Below are 27,880 nucleotides of genomic sequence, written 5' to 3'. Positions count from 1 at the left end.
TGGGTTCAGAATTTCATGAATCTTGGATCTTCACTGTAGTCCCCATGTCAGCCCCACCCTGATGAGAGAAGGTTTTGCCAAGAATTTGCACAGCAGGCTGAGATGCTCCTCTCACATCAGGAGGTTAGTTTGTTTTGTGCTGCTCTCAAGACAACAGCCAACAGATTTATAATGGGGCTCAGGGGCTCTCCTCTACAGCTCAGCTGTGTATAGACATGAATATCACACAAATGCAGTCCTCTCTCAACAATGGGGGAGGCTTCTTGCTCTTCTAGAAGAACTATATCAGTTTGGTTTCTCTAGCTCAAGGCACATCAGGATCAGGATCTAAACTTAAATAGTGGATTTTCCTCAACCTTTTAAATGCAAGGCCACCCCCCTATCTAATCTTATTGTAAGAAACAGACGAACATATGTCAGTTTAATGTTGTATATCTTTATTTATTTAGCATTTTATAGCACTGTAAAAAAAATGTGTATAATTTCTGGACATATTTGGTCCCCCAGTAGTTTGCAGAGACCCGCTGGTTGAGAACATCAGCACATCACGGGATTAACTGGAGTATATTTTATTTTTTTAATATGTAGATGTGTACAGAGAGGTAGAGGTAGGTTTTTTTTTAACCTTAAAAAAATCCACTAATGACTAATAACAGTGCTTTTGTTCCATTAAACAACATTTAAGCACCGGACACAAAGAGTTCACTTCAACATACAGTGCAAATCATCACAGTGTTCTCATAGGGTGATTGTCAAAATTATAATATACAAAGTTTGCATAAGGAAAAAGGACGTATTTCTTTTCCAAATATAAATCAAGAGGCACACAGATGCTTTCACATTTGTGTAGGTGCAGGGCAGCGTCCCATGAGTAGTATACAGGTACAGTGAAACCAATTATGAATGTTTTATAATACAATAGGCTCATATGGTTTAGTCCATAACACTGGTTTGCATTTCAGAAAGGAAAAAAATCCTGGAAACATAAATGTGTCAATGTAATGTAACAGGTCTACAGATTGGTGTCTAAAGTTGCTGTTCACTTTCATGGCACTGTCCGGAATAATCCTAAAAGATGAAATGAACATTAACAGAAGTGAAAGTTGCTTCATAAAAAACAAAAACAAAAAACAAAACAACAACCATTAAATCTGATTGTTCATTAAGTTAAAAAAAAGGTAGCTGTAACTGTATGTTTTCATGTATATATATAAAAAATGTCCCTCATACATATTTCCCTTAATATGTATTGTCTGAATTGTCTTCAGATCGGTCAGTACTTCACATTCCGGACAGCTAAATATCAAATGGAGGTTTTTCATCATTTAAAGGCTTTTTATGTCAGTGGTTTTAGTGGAAATGCACAATTAAAATATTTAACAGTAAAGAAAGAAAAAGATAATGCAGTTGACAAACATTGTATTTTGCGCAGATATACAGTGCTATACATTCTCAATAGGGTTGAACACATAAAAGATGACTTATACAAAAATATAGCAATATAGCAAAAATATATAATGGAAAAGGGCATTGGGATTGGGCTCATTGTTACATGAAAGAGTTCATAACTGAGAGCACAGATGGATCTTTCCAGTAGCGTTTTCACCGAGAGAATTTGGAGATGATGGCGTCCTGACTGCTGGAGCGTTTGTAGCCGGTTGAAGAACTGAAGTAGGTCTCGCCATCAGTGCTGATGTCATCATCATCATCATCATCATTGGCATTCAGGACTGGTGCAGAGTTGGTCTTGCGCCTTGTGGATTAACAACAAAATGCCAATTTTTAGTTAGACGAAGGAATAAGAGTATAATCTCGTATATTAAACAAGCCTGTCCATTGTGTAAATGTATAAAATATGTTCAAGAGCTGATTTTCAATTAGTAATAATGGTAATAATGTTTTTGAAAGAAGCCAAAAATATAAAGCAGCAATAACGGTTTTCAACACTAAAGAAAAACGTCATTTAAAATGATACTTTTACACAGGATCGTGGGAATAAATTACATTTGAAAACATATTACAACAGAAAACATTTTAAAATGTAATGACACTTTTTATATATATATATATTTTTATTTTTTATTTATTTATTTATTTATTTTTTTTTGATCAAATAAATGCAGCATTGCTGAGCATAAGAGACTTAATTCAAAAACATTTTTTTTTCCAAACTTTAACCAGCAGCATAAATAACGTATCGCTGGATGCATGTACTGGACATGTACTTAACAACTTAGATTTAAACAATCATTAGCCATTTTATGTAAATGTAAATGCTTTAGTCTGACTGAAATTGTACTGGTTTGAATTTTGTGCAGTCTGACTAACAGATAGAGTAGATACAGAAATAAAAGAGTAGCTCAGATTCATCCAGCATATATACAGGCTAATCAGACTACGATTGGCTTCTGAATTATGAAAGGTGATGTACAACTTGTATTGAATCCTTCCAAAATTAAATGACACACCGTGACAGAGATGAACGGTGTAGCTCGATCTGAACTGCTCATACTGTGAGACATCACTCCATCAGTGGTAATGAAATATTTTAGCTGACAACACGGTGCTCAGAGTTGAACCCGGATCAGCAGTAATGTATTTATCTCCTGGTTACCTCATCTCACTGCGCAGTGCTTTGAGCTGACTCTGGAGTTGCTCATTGGCCTCCTGCTGCTCCTCCAGGTCTCGCTGCAGTTTCTTCTTGTTGTGTTCCAGTCGGTCGATCTCCTCCTCCGCCTCATCCATCTGCCTCTTCAGAGCCTTCAGACGCAGGTTCAGCTACACACACACACACACACACACACACACACACACACACACACACACACACACACACACACACAGCACCACACCAGATAAGAACAATACTGACTACACATTCATCACAACTCAACATTGTTGCGCAGTATTGCAACATACCTAAAAAGGACCCATTCAAAATTCTTTCCAAATTGTATTTTCTTCTCAGAGGAGGATGTTTACTGACCTGATCTTTCTGATCCTGCAGTGAATGATGCTCTTCATCCACTTGCATCATCATTTCCTTCACTTTGCGCTCTAGTCGACGATTCGCCAGCTGCAGGTTCCCTCGTTCCCTGTTGAATAGAATTAAGTTTTTTTTATTTATTTTTACTTAATATCAGACATGATGTCTAGGACACACTAAATGCATTCGTTTTCTCCTTTACCGCTCCTCTGCTTCCAGTCTTTCCTCTAGTTCCTGGATGCGGTTCTCCAGCTGGGCCACCAATCCCTCTTTACTAGGCTTGTGAGATCCCTCCAGATTCGCAATCCTGCTCTTCAGATCCTTATTCTTGTCACAGAAGAGGAAGAGGAAGGTATAATGATACATAAAGGAAGTTACAGGTGCAGAGTTTTGCTAGTTTGAGAGGTCAGGAGCTATAGGAGCAGAGGACGGTTGGTTTAAGGCATCGATCAGCGTCAGACGCGTTTGTTTTTCACCTGTCTCTCCAGGGAGATCTTGTCACACTCCACATCCTGTCTGCTGGCTCTTTCCTGCATCAGCTCGTTCCTCATCTGCTCCAGCTGTCACACGAACACAGACACACAAACATTAGTGCTAAACCTCACAGACAATAACAGAACACTCCTTCCTAACTAAAAACATGCCAGTATGTGAAGACCTCTCCTGTCTTGTCTGCTATTTACATTTTGCTTCACACCATTGCTAAAAGGAGCCCTAATAGGCCGTATTATCATTATTCATTTGATGATCATTTTTCTTTAACTTTCAAATAAAAAAAGAAATAAATGGTTAAAAACTATTGTTTACAACTTTTTTATTTATATATATATATATATATATATATATATATATATATATATATATATATATATATATTTCTATTTTCTATTTGACTATCAAATGCCTTTCTTTGATCCAAAATAATGTGTAATCATATTTCATATTTTTATCATATTTTTGTTTCAAAATGTAACTTATTGCTCCGATGGAAAAGCCATTACTCCAGTCTTTAGTGTCACGTGATCCTTCAAAAATCATTCTGATCCTCTAATGCCGATGCCGTGCTCAAACATTTCTTCCACTCATCATCATCAGCAGCATTATTATTATTACCGTAAGAGTATGTTAAAAGCAGCTCCTAATATTTTTTTGTGGAAAGCGTGATACACTTTCATCAAGATTCTTTGATTAATACATTTAAAAGAACATATTTAAAAATTAAATTATAACAAATGTCTTTACAGGAACCCTGGTCAATTTAATGTATCCTTGCTTAATAAAACCATTAATTTATTTTACAACTTGTGCAGTACAGAAGTGTGTGTAGTTTTACATATCTAAGGTGTTCATAATTGTTCACATTTCTCCATCATTTCTCCAAAACATTTAGAGAGAATTACAGGCAGGTTCCCTGAACCAAACTATTTCTCTTGAACATCCATCAATTCAAAGCATGAAATCCATCAAAGATGTTGAAAATGTAGAGAGAACTTGCCTTAAGACAGTGGAAGTGAAGACAGATATGGAATAAGGGATAGAAATTGAAAAGAAGAAATAGTTATCGATAGAGAGAAGCTGGCTCTTTTTGTCTGCTGCCAGGCGCTAAGAGTGGATGATATTTTATGCCAATTAGTGTGTGACAGCGGGGCTCAGGGATGAGGGATGGGGCGCGTGTGCCGCTCTCCCCTGCAGGGCGCTGCGTCAGCAGAGCAGAAAACACACTGAAACTAATCAAAGCACGAGAGCGATACAGACACGGAGAGAAAGAGAGAGCCAGAGAGCACGGGAGCAAAGAGCGGGAGATTACTCTCATTTAGACAGCCGCTCATGCACCTGCTGCCATGGACGCAGGTGTGCCCATCCTGACACCCCCCCTCACTCCTGTAACCCACCCGTCTCCACAGAGCCCTCTACTGTTTCCACACAAACTCACCTCGGCCTTACAGCGTAACACTATTGTGTCATTGTGTTCGCCTCGATTCTCTATTTCCAGACTATTAAAAAAAGCTCACGCGCTCCACTCCTTCATAATCTATTAATCACATCTTCAGCCCTGATCTAGATTTGTCACTTTTTAAGGGGTCTAAATGTGTTACGACAGGTGCAATCGGACCAATGCGCCAGATTAGCTTTTGCAAACAATAAAAGGAGGGGACAATTCGGGCTACTTGTGAAGAAAGTTTCAAAAGGTCCAAGTTCAAGAAGTCACAGGTCCAACCAAATGATGCAAGATTCTAAAAAGGCTTGGTTCAAAAAATAAACTGCACTTATAAGTTTGTCTTGCTTCCTTAAAAAGCAAAGCAAGTCTGAGACTGTAGAAACCAGAGCTTGTTTCTCACGAAACATGCATCATCTGTGCCTGAGATTGCAACATGTTTCCTTTACTGGGATTATCGTTCAGGAAGGAAGAATGCTTTCCGGCCTCTTGCTTCAAACCTCTGCTCGGGCGATTCTGGATGTTTCGCTAAAATGCTTTAGAGTAAGCTCTGCCACTGTCCGGCTTGAGATGCCTGGCCGCTTGCATATTATTGGCCGAAGTGGAGCTTTAGAGAAAGTTCCTAATTGATGCCTGAAATTCGGAGAGGCACTCTTTTTCACCACGAGGCAGGATGCCAAAGAGAACGATTACGCAAGCTCCTCTTACAATGCACTCCCTCTCACACTCCATCTTTCTGCTGCTCTGGTGTGAATTAACTCTGAACCTCAAGAGCAACTTTAAAAAGAAAAACCCAACAGCGGATCAAGCATTCAACTTCAATTCCGTCACTTGTTTTCACCAGGAATGTGTGTAGCTTGTGACAATATACTCATGGAGAAAGACATCTTAAAAATACTACATTTTTGAGTGGCACAGACATGATTTGGAAATTGTTCAATTCTTCAGCTCACTTTAATGTAAATGTATAGATTATATATAGAACTACAATACAGACACCAGTCAAATCAAAGGGGCTGACTACTTAATGTTTTACATTAGTTTGTATGAATTTTAATTTAAAATATAATTTAAACAAATTAAATGGGCAAGTTGGGCGAGATAATGAGGAAAAGGTACATGTACATGAAACTTTCTTCAATACTATTTAAAAAGCATAAGAAATGAAGAAATTAATAAGAAACTGAGTGTCAAGAGGATCTCACTTGTTCTCTTCCTCGGTCTATTCTCTCTAACAGTGAGTCTCCATTCTGTCTCTCCTCCTCCAGCTCCATCTGCAGCGCAGACACACGCTCCTGTTGACAGATGAAAGCACTTTGTACTTTAGAATAAATGTATATTGTAATATAGTCAACAGTTCAAGCAACATTTGATTAGGGTAAAAAGACACCACGTCTCTATTAGTGCTGCACCTCCAAGAGTTTGACTTGTCTGGTTTTGTCGTTTGAATGGGCTTTGGTCTCAGTCTCGACCTCTAGCTCAAAAACCTTCTGCTCCAGGTCCTTCACTCTCTGCAGTGCTTCATCTCGGTCTTCCTGACACTGCCGCAGATCCTCCTGCACACCAGCCAGCTGAAACACACAAACACAGTCACATTTTAGTCTGGGAAGACTTTCACATCCAGATGGATGGCTGGGAACAGGCACTTTTTTACATTTTCAGCACTGATTTGAGGAGGAAACCTTCAGAATTCTCTAGTGGATTTTGATTTGGTAAAAATAGGTAAATCAGACCTATTATACTCTTATTGGCATCTGAAGGGATAATTAAAATGAACCAATAAACATACAGAAGTGATGAAAAGATTTATATTAAAAATATATATTTTTTAAAGCAGTCTCTAATACTCACCAAGTCAGCATTTATTAGATAAAAAAATACAGTAAAAGCAGTACTGCTACTATTATGAAATATGATTACAGTTTAACTATTTTCTATATGGGTATATTTCAAAATGTAATTAATTTCTCTGATGATAAAGCTGAATTTTCAGTCATTTCTCCAGTCTGCAGTGTCACAATCATTCTATCATTATGTTTTGTTGCTCAAGAAACAATGCAGAAAACAGATGTGTTGCTTCTTATTTTTGTGGAAACCACATTACAACATATATATTGTTTTGAACCATAGTGTAAGTGATGAGGGATTTATAATATAATACTGTGTCCTACAACCTTAAAGCGACAAGCAGTGTGATATGAATATTTTCATAATTTCATATATAACTGAAAACATCTGCAATTGATTTTTGTCCTTTAAACATCATTACCATTTAATTTGTTCCATGATATTCAATGCTGTGCTACATGTGTGAAATTAATCTGATTTGTACATGCAGTTACATTTTCGGCCACAAGATGCTGCCTTTGTCAAGAGTGGACTCCTAAACACACGTGAAATATACAATTCAACATAAATACAAATCATTTTGAGATGTACATCTAACTTAAAAAAGAAAAAAAGAAACTGGGTAGTAAATATTCAGTAAAGAAGGATAAAATGAGTTAATGTGTGTACTGCATGCACACAGCTTTAATGGGTGTGATTTGGTTTTATAGCAGAGAGCAGCAGAGGTGTATCGCTCCAGAGGAAGCAGCTGTGTGACTGAGGTCACGATCTGTTTGAGGAGAGTGTGTCAGAGAGGAGAACATGTGTAAGAAGGAATTCTGGGAGGATGAGGAGTCGGTAGGTCATCGCTCAGACCCAACACTCCTCTTCCTTCACACACAGCTGTTCAGCGGAGGACGTTTCACTGTTGCAGCTCCTCTTTTTACGGTTTGTTATTCTTTGAATCTTTCTTCCTGACACTCTCTGTTCCACTCTCCGCTCATGAACGGATATTTCACAGGCAGCAGTGCAGAATTACAGTCGGTCAGTGAGCCAGATTACACTCTTGTTCTCAGCTCATAAAGTGTTAATGAGATTGGGGGATGGGTCCCGTCCCCACTGTTCCACAGGACCCCATTCACAGGGCTGACCAATAACGCCTGATTCCCATAACAAACAAAAACATTCTTCAAATGCCACAGTGCTGACAGGGTTAAAGCACGTAACAGCAGAGGTCAAAGGTTAGTCCCACTTGGGGTTGTTGAGTGTATAAACTGAAGGGTTGGATAAGGACTGCGAATAAGGGCCGAAGTGATTGAAAAATCTGATCTGCCAAAAGAATGTCGGCCGATGATTAATGGTGGCGGGGAACATTCCAGAGGTTTATTTCAAACTGATATGGTGATGTTCATCTCCACAGAGAAGGAGATCAACTGAATAACATGGGAGTTATGCAAATTATGTTTAACTTGGCATTTGGCGGAGTTTACATTAAAATATATCTCTAGCCAACTGTTTTGCTTCTTCAGAAACACGCAGTACATCGTTATAAGAAACGCAAGCTTCACTTTAGCTAGATAAACTTCCCGTATTTACATGATTTTTTGTGCTGTTGGATAAATAAAGCATAAACTCCGAGGATAAGGGCTTGAACACTGACAGGTTTCTCTGTTTCAATTTCAAATGTTTACCTCAGATGATCCTAAATCTGATTTTTATATCTGTATTCCAAGTCAAACTTAATTTTTTTGACAGTTACAATGGTAATACCAGGGTTTGGGACATATTTGTGTGTTTTGTAGCACTAAGTATCAAGGGGTACATGCCGGTTCATATCAAGGCTGAGAAGTATAAAGATAATTATATTTTAAAAAAATCATTTTAACTCTATGAAAATAGGGAAGTCCACACCATAACCATAACAGCACACAGAAACATGATAGTTGGAATCAGTTAAAAATAAAATAAAATTCTCAAATAAAATCTATGACAGCCAATCTGAATATCCCTGACTTTTAAGAGTGCATGCATTTAAAGCAGCAGAAAAAATAACTGCAGCGTGTGCTTAACAAACAGAATATTAAAACTGCTTAATAAAGCAGTTGCAGCTCAGACCACCTGGTTCTAAGTCTATTTCTGGATTTACAAATGATCTGTTGTGTTTTCAGGCTTGGCGATTTTCTTAAACGTTGTTGATATAACTCCTCCACCCACCTCTTCCTGAAGGTTCTTGGCGGTAAGTCGTGACTTCTCCAGCTCCAGACCTCCCTCTCTCAGCTGTTTCTGCAGCTCTGCCATTTCCCTCCGGTTCTTCTCCTTGTACATGTCTATCTGCTCCTGCAGCTCCTGAGTTGAGCTCTGAGACACCTCCACTATCTCATACATCTATACAGGCAGAAAGAGATGTTGAAGAACCAGTAGGATGGAAGAAATAAAAACTTGATATTTATCGGCTTCAGCCGTTTCTGTGACACAAATCACAATACTTAACCGACCCCGCTTGTGCTCCTCAGTCAATTCAAAAGCATGTACTGAAAGCAACTTATTAAGAAGTTTATTAAGACCATTAGCAGATTATTCTGACCTCCCGTTGCAGTTTCTCCACAGTCCGGTCCAGCAGCCTCCTCTCATCCTCGATCTCATTCTTGGTGTTTTTAAACTGCTCTTTCTGACTCCTCTCATCCTTCAGTCGCTCATGCAGCTCATGGTGCTCTTGAGTCATTTTGGTCAAGTTTCTCTATGGATGGGAAAGTATCACACAACACAGTAAAACTGATACCCTTTAGGCCAATTATTAAAATAGCAAAGCTTCTTTGAATGGTAGATTTAAGTCATGTGACCTAAATGAAACATCATATACATATCTGAATCTTAAGAAAAAAACAAAAAAAAAAACATTATAATTCAGGAATTTGACTGTTTCATTTAGACTTCTGCACTAATGTTCAAAAGTTAGGCTCAGAAAGATTTTTTGAAAGAAAGAAATACTTTTATTCTTCAAAGATACAGTACATTAAAGTGATTATAAAGGGTTTTATATTGTTATGAAGATATAATTTTAGTTCAAATAAATGCGGTTCTTTTTAACTTTCTTTTCATCTAAGAATACTTAAAAATGAATAGTGGTTTCCACAAAAATATTAAGCAGCAGAACAGTTTTCAACACGTTTCTGGAGCATTACAGTAGCATCTTAGAATGATTTCTGCAAGATCATGTGACACAGAGATCCCAAACTTTTAAATGGTAGTGTACCAAACAAGCAACAAATCAATAAAAACTCAACCAAACATGATTTTTGGGGTTTCCCGGGTCTCACCTGCACATCCTCTAACCGAGTGCCAAGAGCCCGGTTTGCACGGGTCATTTCCTCTTCCTGCTCCCTGACCTCAGCAAGAGACTCCTCCAACTCTCTTTTCTCTTTCTAGTCACAAATAAACACACAACAGACAATTTACATCTCTGTGTCTGCATTTATAGACACAAATTAAGCCATTCCCTAGAGTTAATGTAGATTCAGAACTGATGGACAATCTTAATCTTCATCTGGGGAAACTGCCTCATGTTCATGTAATCATTAGAATGTAATATAAAACTAGGTGGAAGAAAATCTCAGCACACGAGAAGTTCATGTGACGTTTGCGTTGGGGTTGTGAGTATAAATGTAAGTGTGTTTCTTTTTCCCACAGTCAGAGAGAGAGCGGAAGGTACCTCCAGACGGCCGGCTCGCTCCCCCAGCCTGCTCTCCTGCAGCTTGGCTTCATCAATGATCCGGTTGAGTTTGGCAACCTCATTCTCCAGCTCCTGTGCCCTCCTGCGCAGTCTCTCCAGCTCCTGAGAGAGACGGCCCGCCTGGCCCTCGGATGCCTTCCGTGCCGCCTCCACTTCCTCTTTCTGCTTACTGGCTGTAACATTGTTCTAGATAGAGAGGGCAAAACAGAAACACAATGTTACATAAAATTAGTTATCCTGAAAACACACATAGCTTCAGGCTCCAAAATGAACACCAAATTCAGGCAAAACACTGGTTCCCGCTGAACTGAAAGAACATTTTGTTCTTGTTAAAGACTTCTTGTCAATAAAATGTAATTTAGGTTTATTTAGATTCTGTGGTCATTCACATTTTTGGACAGTTTTTGAAAGATGTCTCTTATGCTCACCAAGGCTGCATTTATTTGATCAAAAATACAGAAAAACAGTAATATTGTGAAATATAATGACAATTTTAAATAAACTTTCCTATATTCGTTTTAATTTATCTGTGTAACTGCAAAGCTGAATTTTCAGCAGCCATTATGTCAGTTTTCAGTGTCACGTGATGCTTCAGAATACTGATTTGGTGCTCAAGAAACATTTGTTATTATTATCATTTGTGCTGGCATTTGAATATTCAAAATAACAGAATATATTGCCCAAGTCAATCAGAGCAGTCCTTATCTATATTCAAGAATCAGATAAAAATACATCTCTTCCATCTTTATTTGACCCTCTAACTCTAGCACTCTCTATGCTAATTCTATTCTTTAAAATGTTCTATTATACAATTAACAAAAAGCCAAAAAAGAGCCTCTAACACTATTTTTTTTATTACATAGTTTCAAAAACACACACACACACACATACACACACACACACATATATATACACATACATATATATATATATATATTTTTTTTTTTTTTTTTGTAATATGTAAGAAAAAGCATTAACCCAATTAGCATGGGGCAAACATACTTATTTAACAAAATAATGCAAAATACAGCTTTGTTAGACAGCTTAAACATATTTATATTTTGTCAGTTTACCAATTAGTGAATTTTTGAGTTGGTTAAAATTTAGACTGTAGTGCTGGAGTTGAAATACTCCTCAATGAACTCCTACAACAATGTGTCTAATGGAAAAGTGAGTGTGGGACAACAGGCCTCTGACCTTTGACACCCCCCTAAATGACATGGGCCGATATAAATGCAGTGAATCAGAGGCAACCGAGGTGAGGTTAAACTGAACGACCCTGCACCATTTACTAGCACCATCCATTTGGAGTTAGCTAAGCATGTCTCCTTCAGTTTCTCAATGACTCAACCTGACACATTATACAGTTTCCTGATTCCTTAAGCCTTTTGACAAGTTACGGCTTCAGCAGCCGTCTCAGAACGTGAGCAAATTCCTTAATCAGGCTGTGCTCTGTTGGTGGCTGCCTCTTTGTCTGGTTTGGGCTTTTCCTCCAACCAGTATCAGAGCGCTCGCCGTTCTTCTTCGCCAAGTTTTATGAATAAGCGAGACTGTCCTGTAGAGCTTCTGTACATGTAAAATGCATTGTGTCATTCCAAACTCGTTCTGCTCTAGACAAGGAAACCTAAAAAAGAACTCCTTGTGAGGTTTTCAGCTGTCATGCACCGAAGGAAGGACTCTTTATCCTTGTTGATGACAGCTCAAAGATTACACACAACACGGATGGCCCCAGAACCGGACGAGCAGGTAGATCGTCTGCTATGCATGAGGGAATGTTGCCCAACTGGTTTAACCATCCACCGTGAGCAACTGTGGATAAAGACAATACTCAAATTATAGCTAAACAGAAAGCTACTACTGAGCAAAAAATTGGTTCTGTCTGAAAAACGCTAGCTGTAGGGGACTTTGTATTTTCTCCAAATTCTAAAGTGCTTTTCTAAAAAGTAAATGCCTTAAATACGGACTATAGGTTACAGGTAAGATCCTTTCTGAAATACCTGTGCTCTAATGGAATGGAACTACATTTGCAAACCCTGTGATCAACGAACATCCGGACGACGACACACAACTTTTTGAGTGTGTGTGTGTGTTAATGTAAAGTCATTCCAAGCCTAACACAACAGTGACTCATTAGCAGACTGGGGTGGATTTATGTCAGTTCTGCTTAGAGTTCAAAGTCCTGAAGCCCCTCTTTGACTCTCTCTCTCTCTCTCTCTCTCTCTCTCTCTCTCCACTGCCCTGACTGGTCAGTACTACCTTACTCATTAACCACAACACCACCCTCAAAATAACCATGGCGAACCGCCCCAAAACAAACCCAAACATCTGTTACGCCACACAACCACCCCTAAACTACAGCGGTGCCTCGCTAATATGTACCTAGCACAAGAAAACATACTCTACGCTTGCAAAACTGCAGAAGATAACAAAGGTTGACAAAGTTTAGTGAGGAATGACCTTTTAAAATAGTAAATATCACTGGTTTTGCCTTCAGAAAAGCTGCGGCATCACATGATCACACCGCTTATCACGATGTCTGTGTCCTTCAGAGAAGGTTACCACGGTTTAATTGTTGCAATATCCTTTTCCCTTTACTTGGAGTGAGGCATTTCACCGCTGATAATCTACAGGACGTGCAGAGAAACGGTTACACTGGGGAATCTGATGAAACTCTTGTTTGTATTTAACGAACATTCACACATTCTCTTTCCCTCCGTGCCCCAGTTCCCAAAGTCAGGTCTTTGAAGAACAGAAAGGGCCAAGCGGAGCAATGTTCCTGTGCTTCTTTTCTTGACAGAGGCATTACAAAGACTCGGAGAGATTTGAGAAAGCAGTGTGCTCTGAATGGTGCTCTAGCTTGCCTGGGCTGTTTATGTATAGTTGGGCATTAACCAGCATTGTGAATAAGAATAACAAAATCAGTTCATGAACTCCTGACAAGGACACGGAGCGTCCTCATGCTTTGTGCTGCGAAATCTTTAAAGCACCGTTTATTCCCTAAACCATCAGAGAAACTTATAAACCTGCTTAAAGCCATCCCAAATTCACCATGATTTTCTCCTTCACATGCATCACAGTTTTTCCAAAGAGCTAAACCTCTAATCCATTCAAAAATCATTCAGGTTTACATGTCCAATTTTTAATCTGAGGGGGTACAACATAATCTTAAAGCCATACAAAATTAATCACAGGATCATCGTCACGCCATTTACGTATATACTGCTCTGCAGGCAATGTCTTTTCTCCTATACTAACAATTCATTTAATTGCATACAGTATACTGTAATTCTATATATAAAATAGATACATAATTATTAAAAAAAACTCACTTTATATAATAATTATAAAACTATAATATTATTACATACATGTTTTTTCCCAATAAAACACATAATGACCTTCATAAATACATCACGTATCAAAATTGTTACAACAAACCATAACAGTGCACAATGTTTCATTGTCTTGTACCCACACAGATGCACTGATACTTGTGCCTCAGCATGTGTAAGCAGTGATTTCATCCACATTATATTCAGAATGTGCAAAATTACAGGAAATCCTGCTTTCCTTGCATCCAAAATTCAGCTCTGTTTTTACCTCGATGAAAACAACCAAGCTTGTGTTTTCACAGCGAGAGCCAAGACCGATTAGTCATCTATTCCTATGGTCAACTTTTCAATGTGACCTCTGTTTACATGCCAGGCACTTTTCTCTATAAAAGCTTGTGACTCGACAGAAAGATAAGAATACACAACCACAGAAACATAAGCGGCAGGTCATCCGAGATACTTGAAACTTTATCAGCCAAGCACAAAGTGTTCATCCTTTGAATACCACAGAAACACCAAAGATTCAAGCTTCACTCCAGCTCCAAACAACACCGGGTCTGTTTCTGCATCCTGGTGGTATATGTTACAATAGCTTTGCTCCTAAACAAAGGGCACATAGACACAAATGTGCCGAAGCAGGACGAAATACTAAGAACGGGCAAGAGGTGCTCAAGGTGGAAATGAAAAAGCGCTGCTTGAAAAGCACTGGCTTCTTTCCAGCTGCATAAGACGCCTGTAATAACCTCCCCTCGTCCTTCAGAGAAGGAGGGAAGAAAACATTTTCTTTGATTGAGGAAGGCATTGTTGACAGCTTGTAGGGTTAAAGTGCACACAGATTTCAAATACAGAGATGTCAAAAAGGGCTAATGAAATCTAGTGCAAGTCTTCCCCAAATGTTTCGCCCAAGCACTTGTAGAGCCTTACCCTGTTTGCAAAGTTTAAAACCATTGTTTTGGTGAAAGGATTATGTGGCCCAGGACGCATTAGGAACAAAACTTTTTGGGATTTATTTACCCTCGCCTCGTGTCTAGATACGCCTACTTCTCTACTGCCAAAACTACCATCAAAACAATAGACATAAGTTGGATTCATAAATAGTTGGAAACTTGGTCACATAACAATGCAAAGATGGCGGATGTGGCATATCCAGATAATATCCAGGGCTTCAGTCGTTTTCCTTTAGTTTCTATGTACTTTACATAATGTTTTTAAATGTTCATTTGCTTTATTGTAAGCTACCAAAAGTTTGCAGACAGCAGATTGTTTAAGCAATTATAACTTTTAGCAAAGATGCATTAAAATGATCAGATTACAGTAAATAAATGTATACTAGTACACATGGTAACTATTTTGAATAAATCCTAAATGTGTTGAATGGAGTAATTCAGCTATTGCCATTTCAGGAACAAGTTACATTTTAAAATATATTCCAATGGAAAACAGTTATTTTTAACAATATATAGTTTTGCTGTATTTTATATAGATCAATGCAACCTCTGGGAGCATAAGAGACTTCTTTCAAAAAAACGTTTTAAAAAAATCTCCCTGACTCCAAACCCTTGAACTGTTTTGTAAATAAATAAAACAACTCCTTCACCTTGTAACTATGACTCTGGAACAGAGATGAGAAGCAGGTTGGGCAAATAACTTTCCCAGCCTCCTCCTTAATAAAAGCCCAATTCAAAACACCTGTTAGAAACACTTCAGACATACAGATGGTGTCGTGAGACTGGGTGTGAATGTAACTTAAAGCGACTCATCACTTGTTTTCTATACACAAAGACACATGCCACTACCATTACAGATGTAACTGCCATCATGTTCAACTCTCTCCCTTCCTTAAAACCACTGCCAAGAAATTCGGACTCAATTGGAGCCTGGGCTAAATCCTTAGCTTTGTGCTTCTGTGTTTGATCTCATAAAGGCAGGAGCTCAGAGGGTCGGACCCCCTCTGCTGAGCTCATGGTGGGGGGTTCGTAGTGTTCCAGGACGCCACACTTGATGTGTCAGCAGGGGACTTGGGCTCTGCAGGACAGTGAGAACAATGGCAGAGGAATCCAGGCCAAAACTGGAGTGAGTTCAGCCTGTAGTGAGGACCCTGCCATGGCCTACTTACACGCAAAGTGTGTGTCACGCATGAGGGCCGCTGTTTATATGTGGTCTATGAACGGTCACTGTAATCGCTTACAATCATTGTCACTGTCCATCACGACACTGTAAAGGTGCCGACTGAGCTTGTTGTTGTTAGGCTGAAGGGTGAGATGTAGACTCACAATCTCTTTGAAGCTCTTTGCTTTCATATGGCTTTCCTTCACTGTTTTTGTTCTTTTTTTTCTCTCTGTTCTTCTATCTCCTCCTACACTTCCACTGTTTCCACTCAGGCGTCCAGCTGAAACACCAAAGAGCAAGCCAGAACGGTTTGCTATCATCACCTGAGGAAACACACCACGTCCTGCGAGACCGTCAGCTCCCCAAACAGCCCCAAGGAGACAGTAAGCGCTCTCTCAGCCACAGCCCACAAAACAAACACATACAGCACAGCAACGCCGCTGCACTCAGAAATACCACAGAAACACCAGAGGCTACACATCTAGATACCAGCAACCGATGCAAGATCTGTTGTGGGTTTCCAGTAATGCTTGACTGACACGAGCTGTTCATGAGGGGCTGTAGGGTAGAACAGAGACAACAGAGACTTTTTTTTTTTTACATTTACCTTCATAACTTACACTTCACCAAAAAAACAAAAAATAAAATAAAAATAAAAATAAAACAGCAAGGACAGATTAAATTGATCAAAATTGACAGTAAAAGTTTTTTGTATATAATTTTTAAAAGATCTCTACTTTAACTAAATGGTGTTCTTTTGAACTTTCAATTCATCAAATAATCCTGAAAAAAAGTTTCACTGATACAAAACTATTTAGCAGCACAACGGTTTCATTGTTTCAAAAATGATAACAATAATAAGAGGAAATGTTTCTTGAGCACCAAAACTATTTTTAAAGGATTATGAGACACTGAAAGCTGGAGTAATGAATGCTGAAAAATTCAGCTTTGCCATCACAGGAATAAATGACATTTATTAGAAAATGTTGTAAAACTTACCATATATTAATTTGTTATGAATTAAATTATTATTATTATACATTATATTATTATTATAAATGTGTTCCTGTAGCTCAACTGGTAGAGCACTGCACAGCAAGCAAGCAAGCGCAAGGTTGGGGGTTCGATTCCCCAGGAACACATGATATGTAAAAAATGTATAGCCTGAATGCACTGTAAGTTGCTTTGGATAAAAGCGTCGGCTAAATGCATAAATTTAATCTTTAATTTAATTTTAATTTTATAATATTTCACAATATTACATTTTTACTGTATTTTGATCAAATACAGGTTTGATGAGCATAAGAGACTTATTTCAAGAAGAAATTATTAACTTACTGTAATATTAACCCACGGTGTCTCAAAAGATTTGATATATGATATAATCAAATTGCTTTAATTTTACTTAGTTTGTGTTTCTGGCACCAATTCAGCAGTCAGGAATTATAGGTGTTTAAAATTGAAAATCAGCTCATCATCAGGATACACAGATAAAATAAATTATGTATAGGATTGTTTGTTTTGTTATTTAGTCAATGCAAATGTTTATTTCATAACTAGCAATACAATGACTTTATTTCTATAATTCATGGGATCTTTTAAGTAGAAAACCTAGAGATACAATACACACTTATTGACAAGAAATCAGTTATAAATTATTAATATAAACACATTTATCACAATCATTTAAAAAAAAAAAAAAAAAAAAAAAAACACCTTTTCCATTCACAATGCCATTACAGATTATTGGTAAAACTCTTAAATCCCCCCCAAGTGGACATTTTGACAACTGGAATGGTCTCAAAATGGAAATAATTGGCTGATATAACGGTCCATAACTAATCTTAGTCATAATAGTAAGGGTCTGGTTTTTGTAAAAGAATCCAGTTACGAATAAGAAAACAGGGAAGACTATTGGAGCAGGGAGAGAATCCCTTCACAAGGATGACTAACCGTTGAGAATCAGGAATCTCTTGCTGAGAGGGGGACATTGTGACCCCCCACTTCCCTTTCTGTTCCCCCTCCTGCTATTAGGGCAGAGCAATACCTTTATATCCAGCCCATACAAGCGGACAGAAACAAACACAGAGTTATACTGACCACCAACAATTTCTACATTGCTGGTAACAAAAGCCTTGTAGAAATATCCACATAAGGTCAATAGAGAAACCTGAGACCAGTAGTCTAAAAGAATGCAAACGTTGGAGATACCTCATGGGAAAAAAAACAAAGGCAAACAAATCAAACTAACCTTTTTGTACAGACCTCCCCTCATTGTGTCATCTGTAAGACCCCTTGTCTGCACAGTGACCCACTTATTGGCCATGTGCAATTCCCCCAGCTATTTGCATATGAAACAAAACCCATCATTCATTTTCAAAGAAAGAGAGAGAAATACCAGCTAACCATCCCATCAGAGCCTCATTAGATTAGTGACGGCCTGCCACTGCAATTAAGCAGCGCTAAACTCCATTTAGTGCTTCACCCTTCAGTGTTCCTCCACATGGGGCCTTCCTATCAACACTAACACCATCAAGAAGAGGCGCACTGTAATACTCGTTGAGACTGATGGCTTGGTCGCCCGCAAAGATATCCAGAACCCCGATGTCCATAATCTGTCTCTTTGTCCACTTCTCAAAGATCCAAGGACAAAACCATCCACTATTCTCCCAGCATCTGCGGCTGCAGCCATTTCCAAAATGAGCTCTGCACCAGGTTTACCGTGGCACCTCACCAAGATTAAACACTTCGTTTTTTTACTCTTTTAAAATACATCTAAACTGAGACAACAATGGCCTCCTCTGGACAGGAAGTTCCTTTGTTGCTGAAAGGAAGTGAGCTAAGAAGCAGGCTAAAGCAGTTCCAGCCACCTGTGGACACCCATCGGTCCTCAGACTACCTCTTTCACTCCTTCTCTTCCCGTTTGCTCTATTCTGTAAGTTGCTACGTCTTTAATCCTGTTCTCAATGTATGGGTCTATTCAGAATTTGGGGATTTTGTCATCCGTTTTCCCCTCATCTGAACAAAACAATCATGGTCAACTACAGGAAGTTGCTACAAACTCATTTCTTATTTCAACTTGTGGCAAGGCTGAAGGTGTTTTTAATATTGCGACAATACTTATGTTGAACCAACTGAATCATTTGACAAATAGTACGTGTGTGTGTGTCTTAACGTCTATGCTTGCAAGCTAAACCTGCATAAAAATACTTCAAACTTCATATTTCCTTTGCAACATGACACTTTTAGTGAGGAGAGGAAATGATAGGGAGATAGAGAGGGAATGGGATCAGGAAATGTTTACATGGTTTCTAACATCACACAAACCTCTGCTGTCGCCGATTTGATTTGAGAGGTGTTTTGGTTAAAAACGTAAAAAGGCAGATCTAAATCACCTGTTTTGCTTCCTCCACTGCCGTTTGCAGCTTACGGATCTCCTTTTCATACTGCTCCCTAAGTTTATCCACCTCCTGATCGTGAGTGGCCACCTCCTCTTTCAGAGCTCCTTTGAGAGCGGTCAGCTCCCTCTCACGCCTCCTCAGCAGATCCTCCTGCTCCTCTTTGGCTTGAAGCAGCTCCTGGAGGTCTAGCTTCAGTTGCATGAAGTCCTAGAGAGGACAGAATAATATTAGAGGTTCTGCCATCAGTTTCAAGTCTTAATTATCTTGAATATGCAAAGCTGGATCTGTCATGCTACAGATTACTGAAGAGTACAATTTGAATGGGAAATATTCAGCTTTCCATGAAAGTTGATAGGCCTCAATAGAAGTTACACTATTGTTCAAACGTTTGGGATCAGTATGATTTTCTGCAATGCTTTTCGGTGGTGCATTTATTAAATACAGTTAAAAAACATCAATATCATAAAATACTAGTACAATTTAAAATGCTGGTTTTCTATTTAAGCATATTTTATTCCTGTGAAGGCAAAACAGAAACAAGAAACATTACTTATTATTATCAATGTTCAAATTCGTGACGCTGCTTAATATTTTTGTGGAAACGAACACATTTTTAAGGATTCTCTGATGAATAGATAATCTAAATCTGTAAAATTATAAATGTCTGTCAGTTTTGTTTCATTTAACATCTGCTTGCTGTACCTCGATCATGGCCTCTTTGTCTGTGCTGTCTGTTTGAGATTGTTTGGCTCGATCCAGCTCATCGTGCATCTCTGAGAGCTGGTCTTGCAGATCTCGGATCTCAGTTTGGTACTGCTCTTTCTCCATTTTCACCTGGTAAAGTCTGATACACACACAAAAACACTCAGAATACCTTCAGTCTGACCTGAAACAAGAGCCAACGCAGACAGGACTGGCAATATGCTGAGCTCATGTCCATATAAACCCCTGCCAATTCCATCAATAGTGTTACAGAGGATAATATACACTTCATTTTGACACTCTTAGAACCCGGAATGGAGAAATCCCAGAAACGTGAATATCTGAGGGTATTGTAGATTTTCAAATCGTACAAAGGATTCACATCTGGGCCAACACCTGTAAGTTTTCCTTTTGCTCCAAAGTTCACAGTGAACACACAGAGCCAGGCAGACATTAACCAGCAGTTTCTGCTTTGAATTTGGGGTCAAATTCTGCAGAATGGATTTAAATATAATACAAAAAAAATTGCATGCTAGAAGTTTAACACATGAGCTTTTAACTGAGTTTGTCAATTACAGGTGTACTATTTTTGGTGAGATACAGGACAGTATCTTACTCCTCCACTGTAGTGCGCAGGTCAGCCTCGGTTTTATTAAGCTTGTCCCGCAGTCTGCTGCACTCAGCTTGACTCTGGTCCAGCTCTCTCCTCAAGTCTTTCATTCCTGCTCCCACCTTCAGCTGAGTCTCACTCAGATCAATGCACTTCTGCAGGGAGAGACATAATAAGAAATGACGGGAACCTTACTGAACCTTATAAAGTATTGACTGACTTTTTTGGATTTAAGTCTTTATAACAAGCCAGTAATTGGTTGATTTGATTATTGATCTTAAGGGGTGATAAGAGTGGGATTTTCCGTCAACACGGCAAACAGACCAAACAGACAGAACAGGGGTCCAAGGTACAGTTGACGAGTTAAATCTGCAGAGATGTTAGTGGAGGGAGAGGGAGAGAGAGAGAGAGAGAGAGAGAGTTTCACCGTCACCTTGCTTTCATCCTCTAGCTGTTTCTTAAGATCAGTGATTTCTTTTTCCAGTTCTGCTTTCTGCTCCTGAAGGGCTCTAGCCTGGGCTGCCAGGTCTGGAGACTGAAAGAGAAGGTTTATAAGCAACAGAGCTCTTTTTAACACTATATAAAAGTGATTCAATAGAGGTTCACATACAGTACAAGCCGAATAAAAACAGCAGGTTCTCAAGAAAAATATCTGTTCTAAACATAAATATTTCAAAAGTATTATAATAATTTATAATGCTTATTCACTCCAAGCTTGTATTTCCATATACAAGTTTTCATGATTTTGTAGGTGCGAGTGTTACATTTTTTTTTTACAAATAATGTGAAGTCTGAATTTGCTCACATGTTTAAACATTAGCCATGACTGTTGTTCACTGAGTAAATAACCTCAGTCAGCCTTTATACTTTCTCCAAGAGATAGATTAAGTCTCTCTTATAAGAGGCTCACAGTCTTAGCTGTTTGTTGAACCCAATTACAATGGCATAACAACGGCTCACTTTGTTGTCGCCTTGCACGTTCCCAGCGGCCCGTGACTTCAAGGTCTGGATTTTTTCGAACACCAGGTTGACCTTCCTCTTGGTGGTGTCATCGTTATCATTACTCCTGCAAAACATGACCCAAGTGCTCATAATTCATTCAGATGGTTTGAGAGTCCTTTTCTCTTAGCCAAACTGTGTGCTGATAGTGTGTGTGTGTGAGTGACTGGATCAGAGTATAATCCCTGATATTTCTGGGAAAAACCAGCCTGGCTCTTTGCCTGCGTGGAGAGTACAGAGTACTCAAGCTTTGATGTGTCACCTCATGACCTGCCCACCCTTATTACTGCCTTCTTTTAAAAAGTCACATGTCTGGGAATGTGTGTCTGAGCAGGGATGCAGACGCCCGCATGTTCCCAGGGCACTAGAGTGATGCATCATGGAATAGCAAAGAACATTGGGTTACTGCCATGCATATACAGACTAAAGCGTATCATTAGATTTCACAAAGAGAGAGGAGAAATCAACAGACTAGCACCGCCTCTCCTTCAAACACACACATACTTCCCACAGAGCGGACTGTCATTAACGGTTTCATGACGTAAGCTGCTGTCGCCAACAGACGTGTCATGTCACAACACCGCTGACAAGGTAGTTTTGCTCCATTAGAACTACCATGACCCTGGTGCATCTACGGCACGTGCCTCTGAATGGTAACTAACCACTACCTCAGTGTGAAGGGCTGGTTAATAAAGCTTGCCATTGACCAGAAGATATCTGATCCTACATCTGCAAGGCTTCAGAGGGTTCACAGACACTGGTGTATAATCCGCTCTGCTTACCTCCCTCCATGCAGCAAATAAGGAATGCAGAGGGGCGGAACTTTTGACATCAAGAATACGGAGTTCAGGGAGGGCATGGGTTCAGCTATTCGCTAGAGCAGGTTGGGCCGTCTGGCACCTACAGCATGCTTTTGAAGCTGTGCAGTGATCATGCAGGATTAGACGAGAGCAGGAAACAGTGCTGTTTTGGGTGGAAATTTAGTCCGAGCAAAGTAAGGCAAAGAATGGTTTGGAACATCTAACAAGCAGCTTTTTATAAATGACCTGCCATTTTGATTTTGAATGTTAGAGAAGGAACATTAAGAACCAAATTTTTTTCCATGAAAGGGAGAGATAGAGATGTGGGAGTACAAGTTGTGAGTGGATGATTCTACTGTACACAAATCAGTGTAGGGGAGGTAAAATTCTTGTAGTGTTATCATTATGTGTCAGACGATGTGGAAACTACCTTAAATTCCAAGCAAAATCTCACTTCTCAGAAAAAGAGTGAACACTATCGAGTAGGAAACAACCATACAGTAATAAGGGCACAATTGCCGCTGTTTTAATTTGTCAAGAACTTAAATGTGCCAGATTAAAGTCAAGTAGTGAAACCTCAATAATAATATTTTTGTGAAAGTTATTATAAATATAACTTCTTTAGAAAACGGTATGCATATATTATATATAGTTTTCGACTTTATCATAAACTTATTTGCCATCGACTAATCAATAAATATTTTAAGTTAATGCTTTTCTTTAATGTAAAAAAAATAGAAAGTTGATAAAAAAAAATAATATATATATATATATATATATATATATTTGAAAATTGCACCCACCCATTTTTGAGGTAACTGAATAATATCTGCTTGGCAGTCTCTTCATTTGTTTGTTGTGAAAGCTCCTCTTGACCTTTCAGAAGATCAGGTGTCACCTGGGCAACAATGTATACATGCAAAAAACAAATTACTAGTGACCCCATTATGGTGGGAATAAATCAGAATAGCAAAGAGGAAGACCTCTTTCTTACCTGAGCATCCACTTCAGTGCTTGATGTTTTATCATTGACAACGGGACGAGAAATGGATCCCATTTTCACACTCGACAGGTACTTCATACCCTGTGATGGTTTGGCCTCTTCATTTTTATTCTCTACAGGTGCTACAGAGGGACGACTCTGGGGATTCTTGTACCCTAAAATAGCAGCTGAAGAGTTGGAGACTGTGCCCTGAGGAGAGCCTGGAGCACTTTTAACTTGTGTTGTGCACCTTAGGTTTAACCTGGGTCCAACAGTGGAAGTTGGCGACATAGGGGAGGTCTTCACTCCAGCGGCCTTCTGCAGGAGCAGTGACGGGCGAAGGAGATGCTCTGAAGACCTGCCTCGATTCCGACTAACTTCATCCAAGTAGTCAGAGTCACCCTCAAGACTGAATGGCAAGGCGCTATCAACACTACGGGAACGCTTGCGGTCTTCCGGGTTAAGTCGATTCCTCCGCCCTGACCGACCCCTGCGTTGTTGAGTCTCTTTACTGTCAAACTTCTTGATGAGTTCATCCACACCTGGAATTGAACCAGTATCAATATCACGCCCTGTGCCAGGCAGGAACGGGATGTATCGCCGGTTCTCATGGCGGTTGATAGTCTCTGCATAAAGCTGGTCCAACTGGTCTTCCTTGGTTGGTGTGGTGGAGCCCAGAGAGGAGTTTCGGGAGGAGGAAGACTGCATCACTGGGCCACTGGAGTCAACACGGCTCAAGGGCAACACGTCTGGTTCATGGGGACTTCGTTCCAAACTGGAGTTTGCACTACTTACTGAGCTGGAAGGTTTAGAAGAGGCCTTGGTTTGGTCAATGGGGTTATTGGTTATTGTAGATGGCTGAGAAACTGGAGGGCGTTGTGAAGGCTGAGATGGAGTCTGGTAGGGAACCGGAGTCTTAAATGGTAACTTAACCTGAGGTTGCGTTAGAACAGGGGGTTTGGCCCGAGGCTGTGACAGAACGTGGTCTTTGGCTAGACTGGTTTGAGGCTGGACATTGAACGGGAGTGTCTGGGGACGAACCTGAGGTTGGGCGTGTCCCCTGTCATCTGCTAAAGATGTTTCTGGAACATTGCTGGAGGATCTAGCTTGGCTTATGTTTGGGGAGTTGGCTCTGGGTAGGGATCCTGGGTAGGTATTTTGATTCTCAACTGAAGGCAGACTTTGAAAGCTATCGAGAGTATTGCTCTCAGGATCATATGGCTTGAGAATCTCTGGATGCTTTTGGAAGTTTAATAGACTAGAGTGCTTCTTAGGATCAGAAATCCCATTGGGAGGACCTCCGTGGAGCTTTGGAGACATAAAATCCATATATGGGCCTTCAGAAAGATTCTTCCGGCTTCCTTTGAAATCATATTCATCATAATTGGATGGGCTTTCAGAATCCATGTATCCATTATTGTTTTGTGGAACTGCATAGGGGTTCGGACCTCTGTCTTGGTTATTGAGGACCACATAGGGATGTCCATCTATTCCTTGAACTCTGATACTGAGGCCATAAGTACCATTGGTCTGGCCTCTCGAGCGGGAAGGCTGTGTATAGCCTTGTGATAGTCCAGTGTTTGGCATGCCGTTAACTCTATAGGACTCCATCAGGAACACTGAGAGAAACAACTAAATCCCTCTCTGTGGAGTAGCTCACCTGTGCAAACAAAGCCATAATCTCATTATTACACAAGTAGTCTGTGATGCTATCTTTGCAATTCTAAAAGACCACAATGAGACTGTCTGACACCATTTGTTTATGCCATATAGATTATCTTTAATCTAAGATAATTTAGCAAAATTTAGGAAGCAAGGCTTTTTTGACCCCAAACCAAAGTCAAAGTAAAGCATGATTCTCCATCCAAAAAATGGTTGTTTGGACAGAACCAGACTCCAAAAAAGCCTTTCATTGCTCAGTGTTTGGAATGTATTCTAAATCAAACACTGACACAGGCACATGCCACATTCTTTGTAGTAATTCCAAGGAACTTGGAAAAGTGCAATAATGACAGCTAACTTCATAAGAATGATATATATATGATACATATGAGACAGGTAAAAATTGATAGCCTGAATGCACTGTAAGTTGCTTTGGATAAAAGTGTCCGCTACACGCATAAATTTTAAGAGCATCGCAAGCATGCAAAAAAATTAAGTAACTGCAAATTAAGTAACTTTCAGCCCAGTTTCTGACTTCATAATCTCAATCATGCTGACATTGCTGACTAAACCTACCAGAAACTGCTATGTAGATTACATCTAAACAAAAACAAACATTGGCAAAAAAAAATAATTGAATGATGTCACTGTACAGTATGGGGGCTGTGTTAGAAAGATGAGGAGGAAGTCAGATTTGGTATTCAATTGTCTTGAAACAGCTGGTGACTAAATTATCTGTCAAGAGCTTATATCTTTTATGGAAATAAACTGAAGTATAGCAGTGAAGACGGTTTTATATAATTTGTACAACTTCAAAACACTGCCAATTTTGACTACAAATAATCAAAAATACCCAGTTGCACTCATTCTATGTTTGACAGTGCCATCATGTCAAAAGAATTTCAGTGACATACGCAATGAGGAACAGTATTGTGCCTTAAGGGATGGCAAAACACAAAGCTGCAAAAATATCACCCGACTACAGGCATCACACCAGGCAACAGGCTTTTATCAGTTTCTTCTGGACCCCACTGATAACATCCTTTCACCTCAAAGCCAACAAAAGATTGCATGATTCATATTGATGTCTTTGTGGCAACTGCAAATGGTATGACCAAAGCATGAAGTGCATTATGATGCATGCAACCTGTGAGATCCCTGAGGGCTTGACAATGAAGACAACAAAGACGGCATTGGTTCATTTTCAATGGGCAAGTAAAGAATCCGTTCAAAAAAGAATGAAGGTGACACTTGACACTACAGGTTGAAAGCATAAGATTTGAAGACCTAAAGTCTTGAAGATAAAAACTACCACAAAAACAGTAAACGATCATCATAAACACACAAGCCAAAAGGAAAGTTCTTCTCATTGTCCGACACACTCAAGAGAGCAGAAGAGACTCAAACTTTCCAGCTCCATAGAGGGGGATGAGAAAGAACAATAAGGGCAAGTTAAAAAGCGGCAAGCCCCCTTATCCAAAAGGAACAGAGCTCTGCTGCAGAAAAAAGGATATGACACAATAGCCTCTTTCAGCTCCTGTATCACATGTACTATGTGCAGAGGGACTCTATGGTGTTAATGTAGTTCCTTTCCTCTCATTGTACCCACTGGAAATGTGTAGCGCTGACAGGGAAGCTAACTCAGGCTGGGCCAACTCTTGCAACCAGGCCTCCACCTGCATTCCTCTTACAGGGAAACTCACGTTTTTCTGATGAAACTGTCTTAAGTTTAACTCTTGCTACCAACTCCTAAACTTTGGCCCTGATCTAGACCAAAAACAAATAAGGTTTATGGATGGATAATCATTCTTTAGATGACAGAGCAAACACCATAACTCCGTCAGGTGGGATAGCAAGGATACTCAGCCATCTAACAATGAACTTTCCTTTGCATTTCCTTGAATCAAGCAGACTGTACGATACCAGATTCATTTCATGTTTTTAATTCAAGTTGATTAATGTACATTTTGGTATACACTACACTGCAATTTTAATAATACTGAATAATGCAACTATTTTTTTAGAAGTTGCATTTCTACACATGCATATGGTTGAGCCAAAAGTTGTATTTATTAATTTACTTCTGTTTTGTTGAATTGCTTTCTGCATGCTAATTAATAGGCTACCAAACAATCATGCTAACAGATGCAACAAGCATTGCAGTTGCATTTTTAAATAGTTTGGTTTACAGAACATTACCAGTTTGGCTGCTCATTTAAGTTTATAAACGTTAATTTCAAAGTTTTAATACACTATTTCATCTAACGTTAATACCATGTTGCACAAATGCCTCTATAACAGCAGAGATTCGCACACTTATAAATAAAAACAAAAGCTAAATTCAGCACTTACCGCTGTCTGTCGTTTATCCAAAATAATAAGCGTTTGATTTGCTGATCAAGTTCTGTAAATAGCTGTGAAACAAAGAGAAAGCTCCATCTCCTCTCAGATGGTCAAAGTCACTTGTTGCACGTCTTGTTTTCAGACTAGTTTTACTTCACGCTCTCGGGTTATTGAGGAGCGCAGAGCCCCGCCCACATCCATCACTGACTCCACCCCTGATCCAGGATCAGCTGATCTGCTCCACAGGACTCTGACGATCGGAGCGCATTTCGCCTTTCATCTGATCTCAAGACACAAAGCGCAGCGCAGAAACTGGGTGGAGGCCATCCGAGCCCTTGTGCTTCCAGTATCGGTGAAATCAAGGGTTTTCATGTGATGATTAATTATTATAAAAGGATTAGAGAAAGTGTAAGAGCCATTTTCAAGATGGGAACAAACATGTCTCTTGATTTTTCAGTAAT

The 27,880-nt window shown here is 39.3% G+C and overlaps 1 protein-coding gene across 1 annotated transcript; it reads right to left on the bottom strand.

The window, feature by feature from the left end:
• Positions 1–416: 416 nt before the first annotated feature.
• Positions 417–27,880, bottom strand: LOC127962040 (cingulin-like protein 1). The gene is made up of 19 exons (XM_052561453.1): positions 27,429–27,880; positions 23,427–25,074; positions 23,236–23,330; positions 21,594–21,699; positions 21,067–21,168; positions 20,640–20,788; positions 20,024–20,165; positions 19,316–19,528; positions 10,459–10,665; positions 10,067–10,171; positions 9,334–9,486; positions 8,964–9,134; positions 6,335–6,493; positions 6,128–6,217; positions 3,463–3,546; positions 3,189–3,313; positions 2,987–3,095; positions 2,615–2,778; positions 417–1,753 (listed from the first exon to the last, which is right to left on the bottom strand). Exons 2-19 carry the CDS (start codon positions 25,023–25,025, stop codon positions 1,603–1,605), a joined length of 3,924 nt encoding a protein of 1,307 aa, XP_052417413.1. The 5' UTR covers positions 25,026–25,074; positions 27,429–27,880; the 3' UTR covers positions 417–1,602.

This window comes from Carassius gibelio, chromosome B7 (genome assembly GCF_023724105.1).
Source record: "Carassius gibelio isolate Cgi1373 ecotype wild population from Czech Republic chromosome B7, carGib1.2-hapl.c, whole genome shotgun sequence".
In the NCBI taxonomy this organism is placed as follows: domain Eukaryota; kingdom Metazoa; phylum Chordata; class Actinopteri; order Cypriniformes; family Cyprinidae; genus Carassius; species Carassius gibelio.
The sequence above is the reverse complement of the archived record's forward strand: the minus strand, read 5'-3'. Positions and strand labels throughout refer to the sequence as shown.